The sequence below is a fragment of the Filicampus tigris genome, chromosome 1 (genome assembly GCF_054856515.1).
Source record: "Filicampus tigris isolate MCC_2025a chromosome 1, RoL_Ftig_1.0, whole genome shotgun sequence".
NCBI lineage: Eukaryota > Metazoa > Chordata > Actinopteri > Syngnathiformes > Syngnathidae > Filicampus > Filicampus tigris.
In genome coordinates, this window is record NC_141217.1 from 26,126,064 (window position 1) to 26,153,185 (window position 27,122).

At 40.3% G+C, this 27,122-nt stretch overlaps 1 protein-coding gene across 5 annotated transcripts in view; it reads left to right on the forward strand.

Moving 5' to 3' along the window:
• LOC147153387 (uncharacterized) overlaps positions 1–27,122 on the forward strand; it is a 54,227-nt gene that overhangs the window by 20,205 nt on the left and 6,900 nt on the right. For 4 of the 5 annotated variants that reach the window (XR_015086598.1, XM_086029079.1, XM_086029088.1 and 1 more), the window contains one exon: positions 20,481–20,616. Coding sequence is in view for 3 of the 5 variants with exons in the window: in XM_086029079.1 (XP_085885205.1) it covers positions 20,481–20,616 (136 nt within the window). In the remaining 2 variants the exon portion in view is untranslated. Of the gene's footprint in view, positions 1–20,480; positions 20,617–21,521; positions 21,877–27,122 lie in introns of those variants that run through there. The other variant, XR_015086597.1, reaches the window with a different exon arrangement.

Consider the following 27,122-nt stretch of genomic DNA (forward strand, 5'->3'; position numbering starts at 1 on the left):
ATTCAAATTTGGCTTCATCAGATCAGAGAATTTTGTTTCTCTTTGTTTTGGCGCCATTCAGCTGTATTTCAACAAATTTAAACTGGGCTGCATGTGCCTCTTGCTGTTGAGTGCGGATCATCTGAGGCATTCTACCATCCTGTGTAAGCCTTTTTGAGAGAGCGTCACGGTTGTCCTTCTGCAAGGGGCTCATATCCCCAAGAGGCATGCTGGAGCTCCATCAAATTCACCATCAGGTTCTTGGTCACCTCCCTGACCAAAGCTCTTCTCTCTTAATTGTTCAGGTGTGTTGGAAACCAGCTGTCATGGCGATTCCAAACATCTCTTACATTCATGGATGTGCTGTGCTTATTGGAACATTAATTGGCCAGATGTTTGGTGCCCTTTCCCAACCTATCACCTCCCCCAACCCCCAAACTGTTGTCCCTGAAATCAACAGACAGTGCTCTGGAATGCACTGTCAACTATGGTACCTTCTAAAACAATGTGAATGCCTCAACAGATCTAGCTATCCATTTTCTATAGTGATTTTCCTCATTAGGGTCAAGGGTCAGCCGGAGCCTTCTATCCCAGCAAATGCACCTTTTTGGAATGTGGGAGGAAGCTGGATTACTGGCTCTCCATATAGGAGAGCTAAAGCAAAAATTCTAACCCAGAACCTCTTGTCTCCGAGGTAGACATTCTAACTGTTAAACTATTACACTGTCCCTCAACGGCTCATGCCCAATCAATAGAACTGACCCCATGTTTACTCACGATAAATTGTCGAAAAGAATGACAAGCTCAATTTTAAGTGTCACAGCAAAGAGGGTGAATACTCCTGGTGATATTTGAGTCTTTATTTATATAAAAGTTGCTGCAATCTCAAAACTTTATGTCCCATAATGGACTTGTATGCATAGAATTTTACAGGGAAAAAGATTAAATCCATTTTGGTCAATACAGCTGTAACCAAATTTGGGGAAAACTGAAAGAGTCTATGTATGCAAGGCACGGTGCACAGAAAACTAAATGTGCGGAAATCTGCAAGGATAGTTAATACATCAACATTTATGGGGATGTGAATCTTCTGAACAGGGAATAACCTTTATTTTGATTGGTGTTTTAATATTCAAAATTATGTGGTGTCAGACTTTTTGGACAATCAGTATCAAGCGGTAAGTGGCCAAGGTTAGGAAGTTCCAAATGAGACACTGACGAATAGAAAATTACTTCATTACACAATTACAAACCATTTACATCTTTCCGGCGTCACTCATGTTGTGTTGACGGAAGTAAATGTGGTGCAGCGTGTTGGGGCATTTCGACAGTGGAGCGATTCGATCAGAGGTAGAAATACAGTATTTGGGGGAAATGATGAGGCGAGGCTTTTTCGATCTCATTTCATGGGGATGTCACTAAAGCTGACGTCACATTATAACGCATGTAAAAAATGAACCGATCCAGCCGTGGCTGAATTACTACTATCACCATAAATGTCCACTTTATGTTTTATGTTTCAAGTAGGATTAAATTAAAGTCAAATATAAAGTCAATACTGTTACTCAAAACAACTGCAGAGTCAATCTGCCCGCTGTCCCTCCGCCCCGGGTGGCGAAGCACATTTGGGGCTTCTGACGTCAATGTTGGATGTTTGCGACCTGGAGGTTCAGACTGCGGTCACATTGCAAAAAAAAAAAAAATAAATAAATAAATAAATCTGATTGGTATGCAACCTAAGACCACATATAAAAGTGTCCAAAAATGTGACTTACTTAGAAGACATGATGCACGTTTTTGAGACAAGTAACATGCACTTCAATCAGACAATTTAATTTCCCATGCCACGCAGAGCCGCAACATAAGGATGAAAGAGCTGCGTGTGGCTCCGGAGCCATGGGTTGCTGACCCCTATGCTAGACGTTCCCAGCATGCGCCTCACAATACGTTTTGCTTGCTTGGACGCTGGTCATTGGCCATTTGCTTAAGATTCACGAGTGAGTGAAAGACGTTGCACTTTCCGCTCCCAGTTGAAATGCTTGCGGCTGAGCTCAAAAGAATCACTTCCTGAAGTGATCCGTTCAGTCACTTATACTTGAGTCATTCATTTGAACAAAAGACTTACGAATGAGACAACACCCCCCCCCATTCATCTAATTGACTTTTTGAAGAAACAATTCAAGAACATTGTACAAATTGCTGGATCAAGCTCATTGTCTCCATCCTTGGAAGGTTTCGGTGTGGTTCGCTCAGTGAACATAATGTGGACTTAAAAGAACAACGTGATTCAGATGGTCAGACAATTAAAAAAAAAAAAGAACAGAATAAGTCATCAATGAGTTATCATATAAATTACATGTACATGGGCACGCTTTGTGCCATGTTTGAACTTCTCGAGACCTAAAAGGCTGTCCTTTACTTATTCAGAGGGATTTCAATCTGACCCATATTTTTAGCATTTTGAAAGTTTGCTCTTTCAAAATGTAGTCAGCTCTGCATTTGAGGGCATAGCTGAAGTAGTGGAGCTCCAAGATTGGCGTTGATTTTAAATGCTGACTGATGGAGGGGGAAAAAAAGCTGTTGAGCAGAATTCCAGCTCCTGTCAGTACATACAGAATGAGGAATGGATAAAGAAAGAGTGAGAGAGAAACATGAGACAACATGGTCTTAGCCCAGCTGTTGGAGTAACGTTTAACATTTTGTGTATGTGAATGGGTAGAAAGAGAGTACAAGGCATCAGCCAAATGTGATTCAATCAGGAGCGATTTCAAACTCTGCTTTTATCGAGACATCTAGCAAATCTACGTTCTGCCCAACAAAAAATACAAGCTGCTTCTCCTCGCAAGGACCAACAAAGACTTGGCATGTTCTGCCGCTCTTTGCTTTACTAAAATTTGGCTCAGTGAATGCGTCCCTGACTCTGTGTTATAATTGCCTGGATTACAATTTATTTGAGCGGACTATGTCATGGAGCTTTAAGGGGGAAAAAAAAGGTGGTGGAAAATATTTTGTTTTTTGTTTTGGTGAGCTGCATGTTCATCCACAACGGTGAATCTGTATGTCTTTGTATGCTGAAATGTTTTTTTCTGTGCAACAGAGGAGTTTCAAATGCTCCTTCTGTGGTGGTTTATTTTGAGATATTCATCTGACATACAGCCGGACAGAACAAGGGCCGTGAGGAGAAAGTCATAAGTAGAAGAGAGAACAGTACAAAACATCCATCCAACTGGCCATTTCAGTCACTTCTCATTTTGCGCAGAATTTTTTTTTTTTTTTTAGTATTTCCTTGCCCTCCTGGGGGTTAAGATCAGGCAATGTCGTTAATATTTATCAACCGTGGGCAGTTGAAGCCCTTTAAGACTTCTGAATAAATTTGATTTGACTTGATTTGAAAACTTTAAAGCCTGTGCTGAATTCAGTAAAGAAGTGTACCAATGTAGCAAAACTTGAATTACAGGAATGTTTGCACAGCACAGATTGAAGTTTTTGTGAAATTTTAACTTGCAGTTTTGGATGCATATAAGGTCTCAGTGACATCAGTGGTCATGAAGCCCTTTGAATAACTTACATTACAGGACCTCTGCTGGAGCCCCTGCACTTTGCCTACCAAGCAAAAGGTCAGTGGATGATTGCAGTTGAGATAAGGCTGCATTTCATCCTGGAAGACCTTGAGGGTGCAGGGACCTTTGCCAGGATCCTGTTTGTGAACGTCAGGTCTGCGTTCAACACTGTCATCTCTGAACTCTGCTTCTGCAGCCCTGCATCTCTCCTGTCATCTGTCAGTTGATGTTAAGCTTCTCTTCAGGGAAGGGAATGACAAAGTTTTACTTGATGGTTCTACTTTAGAGAAAGATTTAGCAGATGGCCTTTAACAGTTTTTACCTCAACCAGGATTTTACTGCACCAACAGGTGTTTCTAATGATACATCGACCATATCTTCACCTTTTTATGTTGATGTAAATGATGTGGCCAGTCTTTTTAAGAAAGCTAAGGCTAAAGTCCTGGACCTGACTATATATGTGGCAGAGTACAAAACACCTGTGCGGTGCAACATCCAAACCCCTTGATGCTTGGTACATTGGTACCTGCATGTGTGTGTGCGTGTGTGTTGGATTCCTTTTAGTTTGATAATAAATCAAGCTAGACAGTATTGTGTGACTTAAGTATACAATGTTTGTTGAATCGAGACATCTGTAAAGAGGTGTGGCGTAAAAACGTCTGACCAACAAATCTGTGATTTATCAATTTGTTTCTTGAATTTTTTTTTTAATCTGTGGAAACATTTATGACCTCCTCAGACCATGCGTACACACAAAATGAAGGGACAGCTTTCGAAAAAAAAAAGTTCAACATGGCAGTTAATTTTAAATCATAATGTAATGTTAAATGTTAATTTTATTTCCCCCAAGATGCACAATCTGACAAAACGCACTTAATTAATAAAAAACGTCGCATATAATTGAAAATGGGAATTTGCTAATGACCTGAACTGTGAGCTTGACACTTCTCATCACGTTCTCCCTCATACCATTAACATAAGCGAGATTTCCCAATATGAGAGCAATTTCCTCATCCTGTGAAGTGAGATCAGGTGGGCAGTGTAGGGGATGCCAACTCGTGCAGTGCAAAGTGTATGTTAGTCAAAGCTCACTCATCAGACCAGGATGGTGAGCCCGGTTTTTAGCCGGCTTCCAACCAGTGAGGCAGTGGTGGCACATGCTCAAAGCCAGGTAGATGTGACTGGACAACACAGGATCACCACTGTTACACTTGTCCTCCTCTGGTTTCCTTAATTTTTCTTTGTTCCAATATTATTTGTTTTTGCATCCATCTTTGCATCTCTTCATCCATCAAATCATTTTTTCTTCAAGTGAGCAACTGAAGACCAGTGATGTGTGGTGGATGCTAAGGTATCATTGTTGTTTGTCAACAGTCCTCCAGTGGAAAGGTTTCAAGAAAGTGTTGTTTTCCTTCCATCTCTCGTAATTTCAAACCTCCTTGGCGAACTTGCATCAAGCATGTCCTTTCGTTGGGAAACTAACATATGCAGCGTGTTGAAAAGAAAATTGGCTGGTGCACACGTGTCATGGATCTAACAGTTATTTTGTGTATATACGGAATTTGTGCAGAGAAAGTACATTTCTACACATTTTTGAGTGAATGAGACCAAATCGGAGTAGAAGCACAGACATTATGCTAGCAACAAGGACCAGCGCTGCAACACTACATTTCACTAAAAACTAAAACCATCAAACAAGCATAAGTAAAATATGAAAACTGATGCATTTCTACAATGTAGACTTCCTACAAATGGGATTAAATCAAACATTTAAAAGGGGGAAAAAAGCCAATGTTTTTTCTTATATTTAGACTTAACAGGGTTAAGGGGTACGAAAAACTGATTTCTTCTTTGCATGTATACACATATTATCTAGGGGGGCCTGCTCATGCAATAAGTGTGAAATTACGCAACCAAATCATTTTATGAGAGATTTGTCCATTTCCAAAAATATGTCTGTAAAGCCCGTATCTCAGTGAGCAGCAAAGGTTTGCGAGTGTTTGCAGAGGTAGCAAATCGTCAGGATTCGTTCAAGGTCGCAAACGGTTGCAAGGTCGTTTGTCAGACAGTTTTAATGGCCGCGAACAATTTTTCTTGTCACCAAGGAACTTTGAACATTTTCAAACAAACCAAAAAGCAAACAGTTTGTGACCATTACAACGGTTTGTGAATACCTGGCGATGTCTTTGCGACTGTTTGCAAACTTGAACGAAAACAACACTTCTTATGTTCGCAAACCTTCGTCGCTCACTGAAATATGATGGAGTTAAGCAAGTCGTTAAGACTTTATCCTGACTGACTTCCCAGTCTAAGCCAGGGGTGTACAAACCTTTTGCTTCAAATCAGACCTTGACACCAAGCAGAAAGTGAAGGAAACAATTTCCTGAAAGTGAATTAACATTATTCTCCACAGTGTTATGATGAGAAATTCTATTACTGTTTTAATTTGTTTGTGTCTTTGCATATCTAGAACTGTTTATTGAAGTCGACGTTGAGAGTGGAGCACTACATGCACAAATCTTCACACTGAAGCTGGATTTACACTGCAGTCCATTCACCACTGTCTATGCACCTTCTTCTTTACGTGTTACAGCGACAAAGACATTCTTATTCTTATTTATAATGACTAAAATGGTTGATCAAATTACAATTTACAATTGATTTGACTTTTTACTGTAATATTATATTTACCATTTTTAAATCCACATAATTTTCTTTTTCTAAATTCAAATATGATTGATTGATGATATGAAAGTGACCCTTTCAAAAAGTTATCCTCACTGCAAAATATTAAGCTGTGGATAACAGTTTGGAATCTGGAATGAGTTTCTAGCTTTACTCAACTCATCTGTTGTCAGGCAGCAGGATACATCATCAGCAAAGTGCACAGGCTACATACAATGACAGCTCTCCTCTCATATTACTTACCACGTTCCTCTTTTATTCCCTTGCCGGGAAAAACAAACTGGAAGATAACAACACTCTTACTTGTTATTCTACGCAAGTGAGGCTCTCCCACGTTCCTCGGACTCTTTGTCACAGACAATCTCGTGGATATAGACGCTCACAAATGTGCACTGATGCACAATGTCAGGGACAATCGCTTTGACTAGGCACAGGGCCAAGGGCTGTGTAAGAACTGTAATTTCATCCTATTGCCTAGACAGGTCACCGTATGCTTGACCTACAGTGAGCGTGTGTGTGTGTGTGTGTGTGTGCGCAATATTGAAATGTGAATCTACTGGCAAGGAACCATGGAAGGTTTTATGGAGTGGTAAAACACTATTGGTCTCTGCGAGCAAAGGCGAAAGCAACATATTGGTACGTTGACATTATGGGCTCATAACCCCTGTTGCTTTGTGTCTGTTCCATCTTCTCATAAGACAAGACAAAGACTGTACTGTGCTTTGGTGCTGTTTCAACAGCATTCTTCTGCAGGTTCATGATTTTTGAGGTTGTTGTTTGTGTACTCAATTCTGCATGCCTTTAAAGCGTAATATAAAGGTGACTGGTCTTGTACCCACACTAGTTTTCACGTTGAAGGGGTGCATTCATTTTGCTCGCTGCTACTTTGGTTCTTCTATGTGATGGGCCTGAAAAAATTGACACAATGGGTCCAGTTTTCCTCCATGGAATTCCGGAATGCTTTTGATGCATTTGTGGACACATTCAAACCTAATTTACCATCTGTATCAACACAGCAAGGGGATGCATGTGCTTCATTGTGACCTGATTGAAAAGGTATTTATTTGACAATTACAAAAAAAAAAAAATTAATAAAACCCATTTTTTTATTATTCTCAGTGTAGTTTGCAGAGGTGTACAACTGCTGCACTGTACTAAAAGCTGTTTGCACAAAATATATTTTTTTAAGAGTTTGATTATCTCATTTGTCTGTGTTAGATGGGCAAAACATTTTCAGTTGTACAGTTTTACATCACTGCTAACTACAATAATACATTTTGTAAGTTTAACCTGACAGTGGCAATAAAAATTAATCAGTTGTCTTTGTCAAGGTAAAACTTTATCTAGAGCTTGTATAGCGATTCCTTACATACATTAAAATATGGAGGTCTGTGACGGTGTTTAAAATATGGAGGTCTGTGACGGTGTTATGATTGACGAAACAGAAGTCGAAGCTGAGATGAGTCAACAATTGACTCTCCACCAAAAGTAAAGATTAGCGGCTTGTTTGATGTTCCGCCTATCCTAGCTGTCTTTGGGCAGTAGGCGGGGGACACCCAGAGCTGGTTGCCAGCCAATCGCAGGGCACACAGAGACAAACATCCGCACTCACAATCAACCTAGGGGCAATTTAGAGAGTCCAATCAACTTACCATGCATGTTTTTGGAATGTGGGAGGAAACCGGAGTACCCGGAGAAAACCCACGCAGTCACGGGGAGAACATGCAAACTCCACACAGGGAGGCCGGGGCCGGGATTGAACCCATGACCTCTGAAATGTGAGGCGGACGTGCTAACCAGTCGACCACCGTGCCGCCCCGAAAGTCTATACTCTTAATTAATCTTGATCATGAAAGCTGAAGACTGAAAAAACAGATGGAACGCACTGACAGTATTTTGTAGAGTTACTATTTAAAATCGCAAAGACAGGAAGCCTCATTATTTAATTGCTCTGTGGCTCGCAAAGACATTTGCATTTCTATTGGGTGTCCTGTTTGGAGTTCACATGTTTTTGGAATGTTTGAATCTCACAGGTGGGGTTGGTCTTCACCCACTTTGGAGACAAACCAGCATCCTCTTTGGAGATGATGACAGGAGTCTCATGTGGCATGTGGAATGGTCAATCTGAAAAACTGTCGATAATTGTTACAGTATCAAAGTCAAAATGTTGGTATCGTGACAACACAATATCACACCAACCACGGTCAGGGTTTCATGAAATAAATGCACACACATATATATACAGAACCTTCACCAACACCTAGCAGTTTTAATTTCAAGAGTATTACGCTTTGGCTGCAGCTTTTGCCAAATCAACTAAATTGGCTATTTTCCCCAATCTTCATTTTTAAATATACAGGACAAGGATTCATTTTTTTCCAATAATTTAGTTGACAAAAAAAAAAAAAAGTTTTGAGTTTCATGCATGTTGTGCTTTGAAAGAGTTGCAGAGGGGGATAGTGCTGTGGATGTTATCCGTTTCAAACACCATGGGGAATTTGAAAATAATGATGGCGAGCCACAGATTTTGTAGTTCCACCTTGCAAGGAAACCCAAGTTGCAAAAAAATAACTTGGTGCATCTTTTAGATCGTTTTTTCTGTTCCATTTAAATATCTTCCACATCTTGTCCTTTGAATTACATTGTCATTCTTGTGTAAGGTTGTCATGGCAACAGCTCTCTAAGGTCATTTGTTCTGTCTTGAGCAGGAGCTTTTATCCTGCATAGATGATGTAAAAAAAATATATCAAATTTATTTGGCTGAAATGTATTATTTTGCACGATTATTGACATCTGCTAAACCTTATTTGTTCTGGACAAGGAGTCACCAACATGGTGCCGCGGGCCGTAGCTACCCACCGAGGACCAGATGAGTTGCCCGCAGATATGGAAATATAAAGATGAAGAAGACTATTTCAAACGCACACCGCACTCTCGAATTGACTGCATAGCAATTATCAAAATGATAAACTGACCACGTGTTAACTACCTACTGGTATTTTACTGTAACCCAATCAATGCTGTTTACGGGCAGCTACTGCAACAGTACACCAATAGCATCCAACTGTGAGGCCTGGCAGTGAACAAGTGAAGTGTTTTCCACTTCTCCCACTGATAAATGGTTCCAAACACTCAATTCATTAAAACACAGTTGTTTTGGAAAAACAAAAAGCCAGAAATCTCCCTCAAGTCATTGTACAAGGCAAAATCACTCTGTGACTTGAAGCAACAGATTTTCTCCATTATTTCCTGTCAAACCATCTGCACTGTTTACTCAAATGGGCTCAAAAGAAAACACATAATAACTCTTGGTTAGAATTAGAACAGATGCAGTGAAAACCCTTCCCTTGCTGGTCTTCCATTTTTACACAAGTCAATTAAAAAACGGAATTACTATCTAACAATCACAATATAATCAACACTGACAGCCTGGTGGAAAATGAAAAAGACTAGACTACCAACTCATCTATTGTGCTTGCAGACACACACCAATCTGGCATAACCCGTACTTCCAACTACATAACAGTGCTAGGAGTTCAAGTATAATGGGAATTAACTTTTGAATAACAGAGTTACGGGCGTCATGGTGGTCGACTGGTTAGCGCGTCCGCCTCACAGTTCAGAGGTCGTGGGTTCGATCCCGGCTCCGGCCTCCCTGTGTGGAGTTTGCATGTTCTCCCCGTGACTGCGTGGGTTTTTTCCGGGTACTCCGGTTTCCTCCTACATTCCAAAAACATGCTTGGTTGGTTGATTGGACTCTCTAAATTGCCCCTAGGTGTGATTGTGAGTGTGGTTGTTTGTCTCTGTGTGCCCTGTGATTGGCTGGCAACGAATTCAGGGTATCCCCCGCCTACTGCCTGAAGACAGCTGGGATAGGCTCCAGCATGCCCCGCGACCCTTGTGACGATAAGCGGTATCGATAATGGATGGATAACAGAGTTACCTAATAATAATAAATTACATATCAATGAAGTAGTTGCCATCTCTGATGATGTAACATAAGGTGTTTGAACATAGTGTTCAGGTATCAGCTGTACAGACCACAGCATTAGTAATTAGATCCTTCCAGTTTACTTAGTGCTTAGCAGTATCATCACCTTCACATGATAATGATAGTTAGCAACATTGTTTGTTGTCCGGTAATCAGTCATGGTTTCATAAAGCGGAATGCATAAATCCAAAAACCTGGGTGGAGGTAGGAACAAACCTTACCTAGAATTGTGGCGAAGTAATAGATGTTTGTGTCGTGGTGCTTTTTAGATATGATTTGAATGAATAAGCCACCAATTTCAGTATGCAAAGCCCTGTCAGTGACAATCACTTTGATTGGCTGTTAGCCAGCCACGCGAGACAATAGGCATTCCACCAACTGTTTCTCATTCATTTATATGACATAATTTGCATTGAAAGATGCACACAACATAATCGTAATCAACAAAATACCTTTCTTAGACACTCTTGTAGCGAGTAATAATCATTTTAGTTGATTACGTTATTGTCAGAGAGCAATCCGTCAAAATGAAGGCGCTCGTAGTTCTAATAGTTTAAAGATTTTGGGAGTCCTACTGTTAAATGAAGTATGTGAAAATTATTTATTTTCAGTATTTCAATTTTTATTACTGAATTTATATTTCTCACCAATGGGCGAACTCATGGCTGTTTGAAAACTGCAGATGTTAATTTATTTTCAAATTTCAGTTCTTGCAAGATGAGTGACATCATGCATGCTGTGATAATGAGATTACAATTCCAGCATCCCGGCGCCCTCTTATTTGTGTGTGGAGAGTTCTATCTTGTTTTTCACTCTCAACATCATGTATGCTATGCAAAAAGAGAGTATGACTCGTTGGACTTCCTGTATGCCAAATGCCAATGTGAAGTGAGCTCTTATTGTATATTTTTATTTCTTTATTTATTTTTATTTTTTATTATACATGTTTGATCTTATACATAGTGCTTTTTTAAGGTTTTTAAGGCTTTTTGTTTTTTTCAAGTGGTCTATAAATAAAGTTGAGTTGAGTGCCCCTCTGAGAGTCCTGTGGGGGGTGTTCCAGGAGTGTGGAGTCATATACAATCAATCACTAAAACAGCCTTTTATCAGTTGAAAAATATATCCAGACTGAAGGGTTGCATGCTGCAAGCAGACCAGGAGAAACTTATCCATGCTTTCAACTCCAATAGACTTGATTATTGTAACGTTCTTCTTACTGGTCTCCCTCAAAAGAGCATCAAACAGCTGTAGCTCATTCAGAATGCTGCAGCTCGGGTTCTTACCCAAACAAAGAGATTGGAGCATATTACTCCAGTCCTAAAGGCTTTACACTGGCTCCCAATTAAGTGTAGAATAGATTTTAAAATGTTGCTACTGGTCTATAAATCACTGAATGGTTTGGTTCCTGAATACATAAATGAAATGCTAATTGAATATAAACCCTGTCGGGCTCTGAGATCTGCAGACTTGGGTCAATTAGTGGAACTGAGAGTTCAAGGTAAACATGATGAAGAAGAATTTATCTGAATAAACAGAAGTGAAGTCAGCCCCGAGTGTAAATGCTTTTAAATCCAGGTTAAAAACGTTGCTTTTTTCTCATACCTTTGATAAAGGTCCTCTAGACAATTTTAAATATTTTACCTTTTATGTATTTTAGAAACCCACTTTTACTTCTTTAGTTTTAAACGTTTTTATAGTTTTCTGCTAATGTGCTTAAATGTTGTCAATGTACATTCTAGTAGTTTTGTTGGCCACTTTTGTTTTCTCTGCTTTTGAAATGAACTGTTGTGTTTGTAAATGCTTGTAAGTGTTGTCTTTGCTTGTGTGAAGCACATTGAGTTGCCTTGTGTATGAAATGTGCTATATGCTATTGCCTTGCCTAATGAAACTCCCAAAAACTGGCTTTTTGCTACCTGTACAACAGGTGTCCGTTTGATTGACATTCCAGGGACCAAGTCACATTTGTTTCTACTGAGGTTTGACTCTGTCAAGGCTGCCCTTTGTCACAAATTCTGTGCATAACCTTTTATGGACAGAATTTGTAGGTACAGACAGGTGTTGAGGGCCTCGATTTTGGTCGCTTCACTATTTCGTCTCTGCTTTTTGCAAATCAACCTGTCAGTTTCAAATATTTGCTGGAGAGGTTTGCGGCTGAGTGTGCAGCAGTTTGGATGAGAATCAGTGCCTCCAATTCTGAGACCATGGTCCTCAGTCAGAAAGGGTGGAGTGCCCTCTCCAGGTCACAGATGAGATCCATTCCCAAGTGAGTGAGAGACTAAGGAAAAAGTTCACCAGGAGTTTCATAGGTCATACAGAAGAAGTTTTAAATTAGAATAATTCAAATAAATTAAAGAAAATACATTTAAAAAAGACGTCCGCTTCACAGTTCAGAGGTCGTGGGTTCGATCCCGGCTCCGGCCTCCCTCTGTGGAGTTTGCATGTTCTCCCCGTGCCTGCGTGGGTTTTCTCCGGGTCCTCCGGTTTCCTTCCACATTCCAAAAACATGCATGGTAGGTTGATTAGACACTCTTAATTGCCCCTAGGTGTGATTGTGTGTGCGGATGTTTGTTTGTCTCTGTGTGCCCTGCGATTGGCTGGCGACCAATTCAGGGTGTCCCCTGCCTACTGCCCGAAGACAGCTGGGATGGGCTCCAGCACGCCCGCGACCCCTGTGAGGATAAGCGGTATAGATGATGGATGAATGGACATTAAAAAAAGAAATAAAAGGTTTATACATTCTGATATGATGATGCATAAAGGTCGAATGTATGTATTTATGTACCAAGTATCAACTAGTGTCTGAGTCAGAAGTAGAATAGGTCATTAGGTAAAAGGTCTTTTTTTTTACTTGTAAAAAAAAATAAAAATAAAAGTGGACTAATCTTTCACAACCTTTTAAGTGTAAAAAGCATAAAATAACACACCTATTTAAAATGTGTCTTGAAGTTTTAATTCATTTATTGTTAAACAGGGACAGCGCACATTAATCAACATTTGTGTAAATGCGCCAATTTTAGCTGAAAATCCAGTTTCCAACTGTAGTCCCTTACATCATCAGTTAATATAAAAACATAATAGCATACAGAAAAACACATCTCATTACATACACATTACCAGAGATGGGCACTTTACCGTTTTTTGCTGGACCGTCCTCCGTCCGTGACCTGGGTACCCTTCCATCCTCGTCTCTCTTCATATAAAATAATTGTCCACCGACCGCATCTGTTCTTTTTCTTTTTAACGTGCTTCCATCCTTACATTCCGTCAAAATACTGTATGGTTTGTATGATAATATGCATATTATTGATTTTCCATTGTAACTGACCCTCATAAAACAAAAATGTTGGTACTGAAGGCACTGGGGGAGTCAGAGAACATGAATCTCATAATACCACCACTACCATACAGGTGTGAATGAGCATAATTGAGCAGATAATGTAGATGATAGCGTAATCCACAACAACATAGGGCTAATAGACTGACTGCAGTAGGTCCAGAGCAGGTTTCGGCAATCTCTCCATTACCTTTATGCTAAGTGATTGGGCATGGAGTGGTTTCCCAGTGGCTGGGACAATTTTTACGGCCCATGCGTTTGTTGTGAAATCAGACAAGAAAGTGCCTTTGCTATGTCCTTCTCATTCACTATCCTCCACATTGTATAAAGGAAGGCCATTTTAATATATATATATTTTAATATATATATATATATATATATATATATATATATATATATATATACTGATTGCACTGCCTTTGTTACTAAACCCTGGTTCAGAGAGCATGATTTTAAAACTGCCGACTTCCAAAAAAAATCATGGGTATAACGGTTTTGAGCACACGGTGTGTGGTGCAGCCAAATGGCAAAATCAACACATCATACACAAATCAATTTCACTCACAAATATTCCCAGGTCAGATGGGAAATCTCACACAACCTCTCAAGATTAAACAAGATTGAGAGTGAACAAACATGACAGACGAAGTGGAGGCAGTGGCAATAGTGTGTGGTTTGTTTCTAATGGAAAAAAAGCGAGACAAAAAGAAAAGGTGTTGGTCAAAGGAGTGGAGACAGCGCAAGCAGAGACTTTCTGTTGCGTCATGACTGATTTGATTTTGGATTCCCCACCGTGCTTACTTGCTGCCTTGTCACATCACTTTCTGATTGACTGCACATCACTCTCAACCAGCTGCTAGCTCGTTTGTCCTGGGGGCACACCACACACAGGCCAAAACAATCCAACATGTTGAATATCCCCGTTTTGAGCCCAAATGTGCTTCAGAGTAGTGGCGATCATTCTGAACACACCACACACGGTAGGAATATCTGACATTATCATCTTTGGAATCATTACGACATTTGGATCTTCCTTACGATTGTCAAGAGGGGGTAATCAGGGCTAAAATCAGGCTAATTATCCTGCCGTGTAAACAAGGAATTTGGGTGTCACCAAAAGTCTCAATAATGTAATCCCATTACTCTCCACTTACTCTTTACGTATCGTTTTCAGAACAAGCAGCAAGCTACTCTCCTTCAACCCATTCAAAGGAATTCAATTATATCACTCACTCCCCTCCTTTAAAGCAGGGGTGTCAAACTTATTTTTCTCATGGGCCACATTGTATGGTTTCTCTCGAAAAATTATCAGGTATACACAACAAATTGATGGATATCTAGTTTTGAAATCAGAGGCCAGTGACTTTTCTATTTATGTTAAAACAGGGGTTGGTAACAAAAATCTTGTAATATCTCATATCTCAGTGTTGTTAAATGTCAAGACAATTTGCAAGAAACATAATGTTGACAAACATGATTGGCTTTTGCGGGCCACATATAATGATGTGACAGGTCAGATCTGGCCCCCGGGCTGTCAGTTTGACACCTGTACCTTAAAGCTACAGGTTCCAGATGAATGTGTCTCCCTTGTGGGTGACACAGCACTCCCCCAGAATTCACTATACAAAAGTGGATAATCATGAACGTCAAGAAAATCAGTCAATGCGGTGGAGGGTGGCATAATCAGCCAAAAAATGAATACATTTACATGCAGCCAATATTCTGGTTAAGGTCAAAATTTTGATTTCTGAAACATTCGGAAAATCCCGTTTACATGCGTGAGTGGACAGAGGTACACCCGCATTTGAATAAAAGTATTGAAACGGTGACGCACGGACATCGTGTCGCAAATAGACATCATTTCCGCTTGTTACTTGCTACCGTCAATAAAACACATTATATTCATGTCACTCACCACAGGGATAGAGCAGTCAGTTTCCTCCGCGTTCCAAAAGTATGCCACCGTGTTAGACCTCTGAGTTTCAGCATGATTGTTTACCTCTTGGCAAGTGTATTTCCGGCGAGTTGCGCACCAGACACACGGATTTATACACACGTTATGTGTATATGTGTCTATATACACACTGTGTCATTTTTGCCGAAGAGACAGAAAATACAGTGAAAATGCCGCAATGGAATCATTGTATTCAAGTTAGGCACGCTACGGCGAGGATGCCGCGCTTACAAGCATTTCCTGTGTCTACAAAGACCAAGATTCAATACAAGCACTTCCTCTACTACAAAGACCAAAATTCCATGTGGTTGAGCCTGCGTAGTGTGCTGTGCATTCAGGATATTGCCGTATACATGCACACATATTCGGGTCGGAAAGGAAGTAACCCAGGCATGAAATTTTAAAAACCAGGATAAGGGCATATTCAGGTTATTTCACGCGTGTACATGGCTTTTAAAAACCAGAACACTGCCAATATTTGTGTTTTAAAAGGTTCATTGGCTGCATGTAACCATAGCTAACGGTTGCGCTTAGCAGGTAGCGGGTTAGGGGCCAGGGATGGGTCTGAAGAAGGTGCCGGGCTGGAGACTACAGGCTGTTTGAGAAAAGATGGGCTGCCTTTCTTTGGTACTGGAACTAAATAGGAGGCTTTCCATTGCACCGACTCCCAATTTTGGAAGTGAAAGATCAAATAAACAAAAAAATAACAATATAGTTTGCAGCTGCATCTTGCTCAGTTAGGATTGAATAATCTTTTCCCCACCAATATAATGCATCTAAATATACTTGATTTTGCGACAACTGTCCTTTTTCAAAGGTTTTTGCTAATTTGCAGAGACACGCTCCTCTGTGAGCATGCTCAGCAGGTGGTTGTCAGCATGTGAACCAAACGAGACCGTCATTTTGAATGCAGCATGGAATTAGTCAGGTGTCGGCTCTGCAGGGGTGCGCCTCTCCCCTCTCCGCCACCTTCCTCGCTACCACAAGTAATGCAAAGTAAACAAGTGCATCTAGCTAAAGAGCCATCATGCTACTCAGATGATATTTGCTAAATGCCTAATGATTATGTGTGTCAAAATCTAAATTTAGCTTGAATGGCAACAGATGGATACACAGGTTGGTTGTACATTTGCCATCCACGTGAATAGAAATGATTTGTTATGCCTGCCACTATATGCCAAAGACATAGCTAGAAAAAGAATAATAATTTCAGTAATAATAATATTAATGGCGGCACGGTCCTCGAATGGTTAGCATGACAGTGCAGAGGTCGTGGGTTCGAATCTGGCTCCGGCCTTCCTGTGTGGAGTTTGCAAGTTCTCCCTGTGCCTACGTGGGTTTTCTCCGGGTACGCCGGTTTGCTCCCAAATTCCAAAAAGCATGCACAGTAGATTAATTCAACACTCTAAATTGACATTAGGTGTGATTGTGAGTGTGAATAGTTGTTTGTCTATGATGTGCCCTGCACCCAGTTCAGGATGTACCCCTGCCTACTGCTCAAACACGGCTGGGATAGGCTGTGAGTTTTTCCTTGCCCTCCAAAAAACGCAAAAAAATGGTTAACGCGATGTTGGGGGTGTACTAGTAGATGATAAAAAACGATTTAAAACGATGTAGGCATCAAATTAGTTAATCGCAAGTCGAATCTGATGAATATCTCCAAAATATGCCATATTTTTCTGTAAATTGTTGTTGGAATGGAAAGATAAAAGACACAAGACGGATATATACATTCAACATACTGTTCATATGTAATATATTTTTTTATTACAATAATAAATCCCCATGAGATGAAAATTTAAATTTTTAAATTAAAATGATTAACATTCTGTCTGTAGTAGACCGTATTGTTATTCATTACAAAAACAAAAAGACAAAAGGGCCTCAGAACAGTGACAGAAATATGTGCAAACAAAGTGTGTGTGTGTATGTGTAATGTACACATGTATATGCGGCACTTATAATCTTCTAAGAGTATATGTTTTCTGAGTGGTCCCTGAAGTGCACACAAAGGTGATTGGCTTATATGATGTGAGCGTGAGTGAGAAGCAGTACAGTTATCAGCACGTTGTGTGTTCATTCTTTAAACTGACTTTAATACCTTGGTATGGGGGTCACGGTTCGGTATGGGTTCGGTACAGCAATAAGTCTCAAATGCATAAGACTAGCTTGTTTTTTTAAAATATAGTTTTAAAGGAGAGCAAGCTATAATTTAATTTGGTATAAAGCAAAAACATTCCCTGTTATAAAAGCACAAAATAGAATAAAAACTTGCGCATTAGGGTTATTCATTAATAATCATAATAATAATAGTAATAATAATAATAATTAAACGCAGGAAACCCCCCTTTCTTGTATGGATAGAATGAGGCTGCAGATAAAGTCAGGTAGCACTTGCCAACTAGTAACTTTTAACTTCGTTCTAAGAGTTATGGCGCAGCAGAGGACAGCTCGCGCTCCACCACGGCTCTTGTGTGATTGCTTATGTCAGGCAGCGCGGTCTTGCTAATATGCGCCCGGGATGGAACGGGGCTCCAGCATGTTTAATAAATGTTTGAAGCCCGGCTCCATGACTAAAGCATATGGGCGCATAGATGTTGCTATGTATATGCTTCAGAAATTACAAATATCATTGACTCTGCTTTCACTTCTCCAGGCTGCTTAAAAGTAGCGGGGATAAGTTGTTGGTGTTAAACGGGTTTCTTTTTTCCACCTGTATCGCGGTGATGTTAGCATGTTTAAAGTGTTACCTTTAACATACCGAACGGAGGGCTAACAACGCCGATACACAGTTCTTGTTCGCTCCACCGCTCGCTGCCTGGCACTCCATCGCCGCCGTACGGAAGCCGAAATGTTCCCGGCTGATTATACTATATATACAATACACTATACAAAGGGCTGATTTGTATAGTGCAGACGGCTCCTCTAGCTCCATGCTTTCTCCCGCACTCACCATTGTTCTTCTACATTACATTTGTTTTGAACTATTTCTTCTTAAAACAACAAATGTGGCGGTCGCTTGGTCTCAGGCACCGAACGGTGAAGCCTGTACCGAGAAGGTTCGGGACGAATACAAAAACCGTTACACGCTTAATACACACGTATATACATATATTGTACATATACATACATACATACTCACACACACACACACACACACACACACCCACGCACACACACACACATTTCTGCTTTGGGGTGAGGATATGAATCAAAGACAAATGGAGGGGGAATGAATCAACATGGACAGTGCACACTGAGCAGTGGATCTGGTTCTGTCAGCCACACTGGCTGGCATTGCTGCAAGGCAAGCAGGAGTGATGTGTGGCAGAAACGGAAACATCAATCACCTCCACCCTCGCATTCTTGAACCTTGTGGGCACTGAGGGCATTTTCTCAACTTGGAGAAAATCATGTCTCTGCATGCATACATAAAACACAAAACCCAGATGTTTCAAATAAAACATGTTTAAAGAAAAATATGATATCCTGTCCTTCACCTCCAGTGTTGACCTGCTGTCATCAATAACTTGTTTGGCCATGGAAATCAGAGTCCTGTGTATCAAGTAATGTCATTTACTTTGCAAATAGGAATAGTACAGGCAGAGTCATAATGATGTAGTAAACTACATCTCTGTCTTCCTCCTCCCCTGCTCATGCTTTAGACCTGTTGCTCAATTGTAGGGCCAAAAAAAGATATTTATTGGTTTTGTCTGCAGGCCTGTGACAGCACTGCCTGCAGCACTGTCCTGGGTTTGTCCCCATTTTCCTTCTTGGCACTTGTAATTACCTCTGAAGTCGACAGAGACACCTGCAGGATACCTTTCTGGTGTGTATGTGCGTCTGAAAGTGCCTGACCATTCCCGTGTGAGCTGGACTGATTGTGTTTTTGTGAAAATGTGTGCAGCTTTCAGCATCCTCTGGGGCCCGAGCACTGTATAAATAATAATTACATTGATTACCCAAGAGTAAAAGTGCTTGTACTAAAGTTATTATGAAGGGTTCCAACCTGTGCGCTGCAGCATGTGTGCACAGCAGAAAGCCTGGGGCTCCTGCTTAACTGTTAATTAAAGGGATCAATATTCTGGGTCACGAACAGTTTGGCACAGCAGGTCAAACCACATGGATTTGATATAGGCTCATGTTAATGTACCAATGGCAATCAGGAGATGATGGGATGACCAAATCCAATTTATAATGAAGATTATTTGACTTTAGAAAAGGGGAATACCTCCTAATGTGTCCATTCTGGACCGAGAAAGGGGCAACTGTGGCAAAGCCGAAGACGGGAGAAGAAAACAGTGGTGAAAAGGAAGTAATGCTGTTAAAGTTATCCAGTAGAATTACCCAAGTAGACGTGCACCAAATCGAGACAGGAGACGAAAGAACCAAAACAGTCAGAACTTGTCTTTTGCAAAAGGGTAGACAGTCGCTTTCAGCTCACCAAGGTCACCCAACATTTTGTTTCCCTTCTGCTCATTTTATTAATATAAAAGAGGTGGGCACAAGTCACAATAATACCTAATAGGGGGTATATGTTTGCAGTGGTGAATGGATCAGTGTCTGAGTTTGTGGGCATAGCGCAATTCAAAGCTGTTTACAGCAAGCAATATGTTTTTATATGATCACATATGTACAATAATATACAATTATTCCATCAAATGATTAAACTTGCTGCGAGTCTAATTTAATAATTTCAAAGTGTTTTTTTAAGAACTCCCTGGTGGAAGGAGGTGATGTTTCCATGACCTTGGGTTTATCTGAAGAGTATGTTTGATTTTGTGTCTTCGCTTTTTCCATTCAACTTTAGTGACAATCCATACTTTGACAATGTATCCAATGTGATGACATGATTGGGATTCTGGGGTGCCTTGTTCATCTCTTGGTTGTTAGTTTGAGTTTAACACAGCTCATTAATTTGATTATGTTCCTAACGGGTTATGAATAATCTGTATTATTTTTCAATGTTTCTTGCAGAGCTGGGAATCGCCTATTACCCGTCTGCCTATGTAATCAACCCACGTGGTCCGAGTCAGCCGAACGAACGACGTCAAGAACGGACATAACCTGCACCGTGTCATACGCAGGTGCCGCACTCCTGACACGCAGCCAAGTAAGGAAAAAATGAAACAGTGCTGTGTACTTTGCGCTCCCACAGACACAATAACATGTGCCCCATATTATTTTCATTTCACCGATCACCACGCTGTGCCTGTGTGTGTGTCTATTGTTTTTGTTTGATATTTTTTCCGTTTGGCGGTGTCTGCTCGTGACGTGAAGATTACGTTTTCAACGCCAACTGGCTGTCAAGGGATGGAACGGGGATGGAACGATTAATCGACCCACATTGTCCCAGTCGGTCCGATTCAGCCAAACGACGTCGAGAACGGATTTAACTTGTACCAAGTCACACGCAGGTGCCACACTCTTGACATGCGGCCGAGTAAGGAAAAAATAAAACAATGTTGTGTACCTTGGGGTCCCACAGACGCAATCACGTGCTCCATATTGTTTTTGGTTCACCGATGACCACGGCGTACATGTGTACCTGTTGCTTTTGTTTGATATTTTTCTTTGTTTTTTTTTTCTTTGTTCTTCTTGTACGGCCCCTGCGTGTGACGTGAAGATTATGTTCTCGACGCCGATTGGCTGTCGCCAACGAGAGATGGACCGTGACCACGTGGTCTATTAAATATGCAGGAAGGAGCGCGGTGGTGGTTAGGAGATGCCCAGCTCTGGTTTCTTGTTCGTGCCTTTCCATGACTGGCTCCTTATGTCTTTGTCTCCGCCTGCTCCTTGTCAATTCTCTCAAAGCACATCTGTCTTGTCTGCGTGTGCCTCTTTGCCTCGTCAGTTTGTTTGTAATTTAGTTCCCTGTTTTTCTGCACTCTGTCTCCATTTGTTGTCCTATGTCGCTTCATGTTGCCTGTTGTTAGTGGTGGGGAGTCCCTCCCCTGTGTTTTGTTCACTTAGTTTCTTGAGTTTTAGACTTAATTAGTTTTTTTTTTGCATTCTCAGTGACTGAACAGAACATAGCCAGACAGAGCAGTTATCACAGATCTTCGGCTTGCCTGCTGTCACTCTGCTCAGCATCAGCCTTCCGACCAAGCGACTCCTCAGCCAGAAAGCCCTCTTGTGCTTCCCTCTCTCTCTCTCTCTCTCTCCCTTTCAACTGTGTCTTCCCGCCTCCCCAGTGTCTCATGTGGTAATTTTCATGCTATTTTGCTGTTCAAAGTTGGAAACACTTCCCTTTAACACGGTTCCAGCCATATCATATCGGACTGCTTTGTTAATACTTTTTAAATATTCATATTAGAAATCTATTTTTATGGTACCTTTTTTAATGATGTGTAAATAATATTTTATAGTAAGGCATACATTTAACACCTAGGGATAGGCCTCAAAGAAATATTCTTGCGATCCTGTGGAGGTTTTTTGGGGCATCTAATGACCCTTAATTTTTTCAGAATCCTTTTCAGAACGGATAAATCCCCCAAATGCCTTTAGTGTGTCTTTGTGTGGACATACCATAAATTACCATAAATTACTTTAGAGACGTGATGTCACATTCTGTGCCTGGCTATAGTCTGTAGTTGGTATTGAACGTGACTTTCAGCAGTCACATGAAATCAATCACTTAAACAGCCTTTAACCAGCTGAAAAACATATCCCGCGTGAAGGGTTGCATGCTGCAAGCAGATAAGGAGAAGCTTATCCTTGCATTTATCTCCAGTACAAGTAGTTATTCTAATGGTCATCTGACTAGACTCCCTCAAAAGAATATCAAACAGCTGCAGGGTTCTGACCAGAACAAAGAAATCAGAAAATACATTATTACTCCATTCCTAAAGGCTTTAGGTTGGCTCCCAATCAGCTGTGGAATAGATTCTAAAATTCTGCTACTGGTCTATAAATCACTGAATGGTATGGGTGCTGAATACATTAAAGAAATGCTAATAATTGAATATCAACCCAGTAGGGCTCTGTGGTCTGCGGCCCCAGGTCCATTAGCGGATCCCAAATTTCAAAGCAAACACGGTGAAGTGGGAGTTACGTAGCTGTTATGTTGCAAGCAAATGGAATAAGCTGCCAACAGAAGTGAAGTCGGGCCAGAGTCTAAATGCTTTTAAGTCCAGGTTAAAAACGATGCTTTTTTTTCCTAGGGGTGCCCCGATCACACTTGTTTTGGAACCCGAGTCTGAGTCTTCGGTTTGAAGGATCTGCTGTTCCAGCCCCGATCTAATACTTAAATAGTCCCGATCCGATACATTTTAAAAAATGAATAAATTAAAAAAGCGTGCACACAAATCATCTCAAGTTAATATATGAATATGCTACATGTATATACAGTGCATATGTTATTATATGTACATTTATATTATATGAGCCAATCCACCCCATCAGTGCCAAGTGCTTTTTGTACCACTCTGAAAATAAACTAAAGTCTAGCTTTTTTTCCATATGCATATGTAAGAGCACAAGATCTACGAAAAAGTCTCTTGGAGCCATAAGCTAACCCTAACAGGAACCCCGCAATTTAGAATTTTCTTTCAAACTAGGCCCCATTTTTGGTCTTTTATGAGATTACATTTGATAGAACTCCACCTAGAGATTATATTTGATTGTATTGAAACTGTTGGTGTTTCATCTGAAGGTGTTAAAGATGAAACATCAAGCAAAGCTTTTTATTTTGTTGAAAGCTGTTGCCATGGCGACTCGCTTTTCCCAAACTCAACTCGAGAAAATGACGCAGATTTTGATGGTCTTAACATTCATGAAAACATGGATCTTCTCCCCCCCCGTCCCCCCACACACGTCACACCTGGTGGAATAATCAATATTTTCTTAATTTTTTGGTGCGGTTTAAACAATGGCGCACCCCCTAAATATAACTCAAACCGAATATTACACCAGGATCTACCAAATGTTGTAGGCATATATAATGGTCCAAGACCTACAAAAACTCTCTGGAGCCCTATTCTAAACTCAACCCCTGTTGAGTTTGGAATAGGAAGTCAATCATTTTAAAATTCCTTTCAAACATTGCCTCATTTTTGGCCTTTTGAAGAGGCTATATTTTATCGAAATAGTTTTAATCATAGACTTAATTTCCCCAAATTCCAATGTGCCAGTATCCCAACGCATACTCACACTTAGGTAGTCCACACCAATTCAGCATATTGCACTGAAGCGAAGGGTGGGGGGTCAAAGAAGGTGTTTTTGAAAAAAGTTGTGTATTGACAAATGTATCCATATAAGTATGTATGTGTAAGTCTGTGGAACTCGCTCCCAAAACACACCGTCTCTCCTCTCTGCTGACTGACGACGCAGTAGCAAGGATCACAAGAGAAGGAGGGGTAGGGACGGAGATAGGCAAAGGTGGGCATTTTACTAAAGCTGGCAAGTCCGGTCAGACGGAATGCCCATCTCTGGAGATAGGGGTCCGAGCATCTAGCATAACATCCAGGAGATAAAAAGCCGTCTAAGGCCAACATCAATAACTATTGATAACTATTGTTTGAGATCAGCCTAACTTTAATTTTCTGTTAGCTTTGAGCCAGACACTCAATGAGCATCAATTAGCCAAATTTGTGGTGCATTCCACGCCGAGGTGAGTGAACAACCTCTCAAATTTGGCATCTAATTTGTGAAGGAACTCAGGAATCTCATACAGCCTGCGATTGAGGTCACTCATCACCTGAGTCTGAGTATTGACAGCCCAACACAGACCTTCAGTCATGACGGGCAGCCTCCCCATTTCCAAAAGTGCTGCTAGCGTCTTCTGAACTTTGCGATAAATCAGGAGACTGCCAACTCCAAACAGCAGAATGCCTGTTATCAGAATTCCAATTATGTGTGCACCTTCCACATCCTTTGTGAATAGAATTGTCAGGCACACAATCCTCCATTCTCCCATGAGTCTATGGTGTAGCCGTCTGGACAGGCGGGCTCACCTCTGCCCAATATTCTCATCAAGACAATTTGGTTGATTGCTTTGACAGACCATCTGATCAATTCCACGATTTTACATTTTCACTGGAAAAGGTTCGGGTTGACAGTTTACACAAAAAAAGACTACATGAGACAAAGTCAGCAAGGTGAGAAGATAAGGGAGGGAGGGAGGGAGCAGAGGAGAAAGTGTCAGTCTTTGTTAAGAGCCAGAAGAAAAAAAAAAAAGTTCGGGATATAATATATCCAGTTTGGTCTGGTTCTCAGAAGAGCCCCGGGAGTTATTGCTCGGTGCTCATTTTTTTCCAAACCAACTGACCTCCCTTGATAAACTTGTAGAACGCTGTTCACATATTTATAAATGAAGTTTTGTTTTTTTTTTAACAATTTTAGTGTTTCATTTATTTATTTATTTTATAATATATGGAGTAATTGTCAAATGCAAGATAAAAAAAAAGTCACTAGGTATTGTGTAACAAAGTAAACAATTATCAAAAGGCTATTTGACCTTCCTTCTTCTAAAACGGACGTTTTATAATAAATACAGTAGGTATTCTCTACTAAGGAATCCTATTTGCATTGTCCAATCTTTCCTTATAATGGAATTTCCTTATGTGGGAAACGACTACGGTACATGTCCTGTATAAATGTGCAAGTATGTTAACAAAATACATGTGTAACAAGTTACCAACACGAGCAATATAATAATGATAAAAAAATTATTAAACAAAAACTGCACTATAAAGTACAGGTAGATGAACAAAATACAGTACAGTATAACAAACATGGTCCAAATACTGTTGAAAAAATATACTGTAACACCAATGCAGTACAGTACTGTACTTAACTAGAGTAAACTGTACTGTATTTTAATGTTGACTTTTCTCAGACTTAGGAAAAAAATAGTCTATTTTCATTTGTTGTGTTGGCTTCATTCTTTGCTGTATGAAAATGTTTGTCTGCGTATCATACAGTTTTGTTGCTAATTGCAAGTAACTGTCCCGTTGATTCTTGTGCATACAAAAGGACACGTTCATTTACGCCACTATACTTGGAATGGCGTGACTTGGAAAAGGCCACTAAGTGTCCTGCAACTCCTCAGAAAAGACAGAGCACACAAAACATTTCAAATAAGATGGATTCTGACAAGCCTAGGTACTTCTCAACCAAGCTATGAGTCGCAGATAAGCCTACGCAATTAATTAACCAAATTACACATCCACATTAATTTAGTGGGGAAAACAAACAACAACAACAACAAAAAATACTGTAGCGATTGCTGAACCTTCTTGGCACAGAACTTGTTTGAATCCAAGGGTGATGATTTTACAATCACGTGTGCTCACTGTAATTTGACAAATAGAACTAACCGAAATAAAATGACAAAGAGTGGGTCTGTATTCAGGTTTCCACATGATCCCAAGTACAAATATTAGCAGCTTATTCGACTACCTGAATGTGCGCGGTGACTACCTTTATACCAATGTGAACTCTTTATCAACCTCCCACATTCTCTCCAAGCCTGATATTCAGAGGCATAAATGAGCACAGGAGGAAAAATGAATGAAAATACTTAGTAAAGTATAATTAATGGCTTGAAATTATATTCATTAAATGAGAATTAATGACTATTTTATTCAAACAGAACTTCACTTTGCCTAATCGACTCTGTAAATTGATTGTGAATTTAATCAAATGCTATTCAAGTAATTTTGATGAAAAAAAATCTGCATACCTCTGAGTTTGACAGGAAAGTGATTTTACACAGTGATGCCATCATTAATGATGTTATATATTCGATTTAAATATGTAAATTCTAACTATTTAGTGATTCCGAAACCCAGAACAAAGCATTTAAAATGTTCAATAGTCGATAGAGCAGGGGTCACCAACTCCGGTCCTCGAGAGCACCTGTCCTGCAGGTTTTCTATCTCTCCCTGCTGTAACACACCTGTTAAAATGATCAGGATCGTTATCAGGCTTCTCAAGAGCTTGCTGATGAGCTGATCATTTGAATCAGCAGCTTGAGGACCGGAGTTGGTGACCCCTGCTATAGAGTAATCACAGGATGGGACTCGTTACCTGTTACTATCCTGAGTACATAAACAAAGTCCACTTTCCAAAATAAGTTTAAAAAATGCTTAATGGAAAAAGAGTCATAATAAAGGTATGTTGGGCTTCATACATACCTGGGTGTATCTCGTGGTGTGAAATATAGGGACATGAATGTTTTGTTTACATAGATACATGTTTTGTTTGGTTTCTTCCATCTTGTCTGTGGTGCAAAGCACATGGATATTTCAAATAAATGCTTATTAGTAACATTATTATTATTATTGTTATTATATAACATTATTAACATTGATTGCGTGGGTCACTGATAGTGTAGTGGTACACACGCCTGAGTTGTGTGCGGACAGCGTGGGATCAATTCCCGCTCAGTGGCGGTGTCTGTGTTTGCTGTGCGACTGCCTGGTGACCAGTTTGGGGTGTAGTCTGCCTTCGCCCGTTGACGGCTGGGATAGGCTCCAGCACCTCCCCGCGACCCATAATAGGATAAGCGGTTTGGAAGATGACACATGACACATTGATTGCATTTGGGTCATTCTTTGGTAGTTTTTTTTTGTTTTGTTTTTTGTTTTTGAAAATTGTATTATCGGCATTATGATT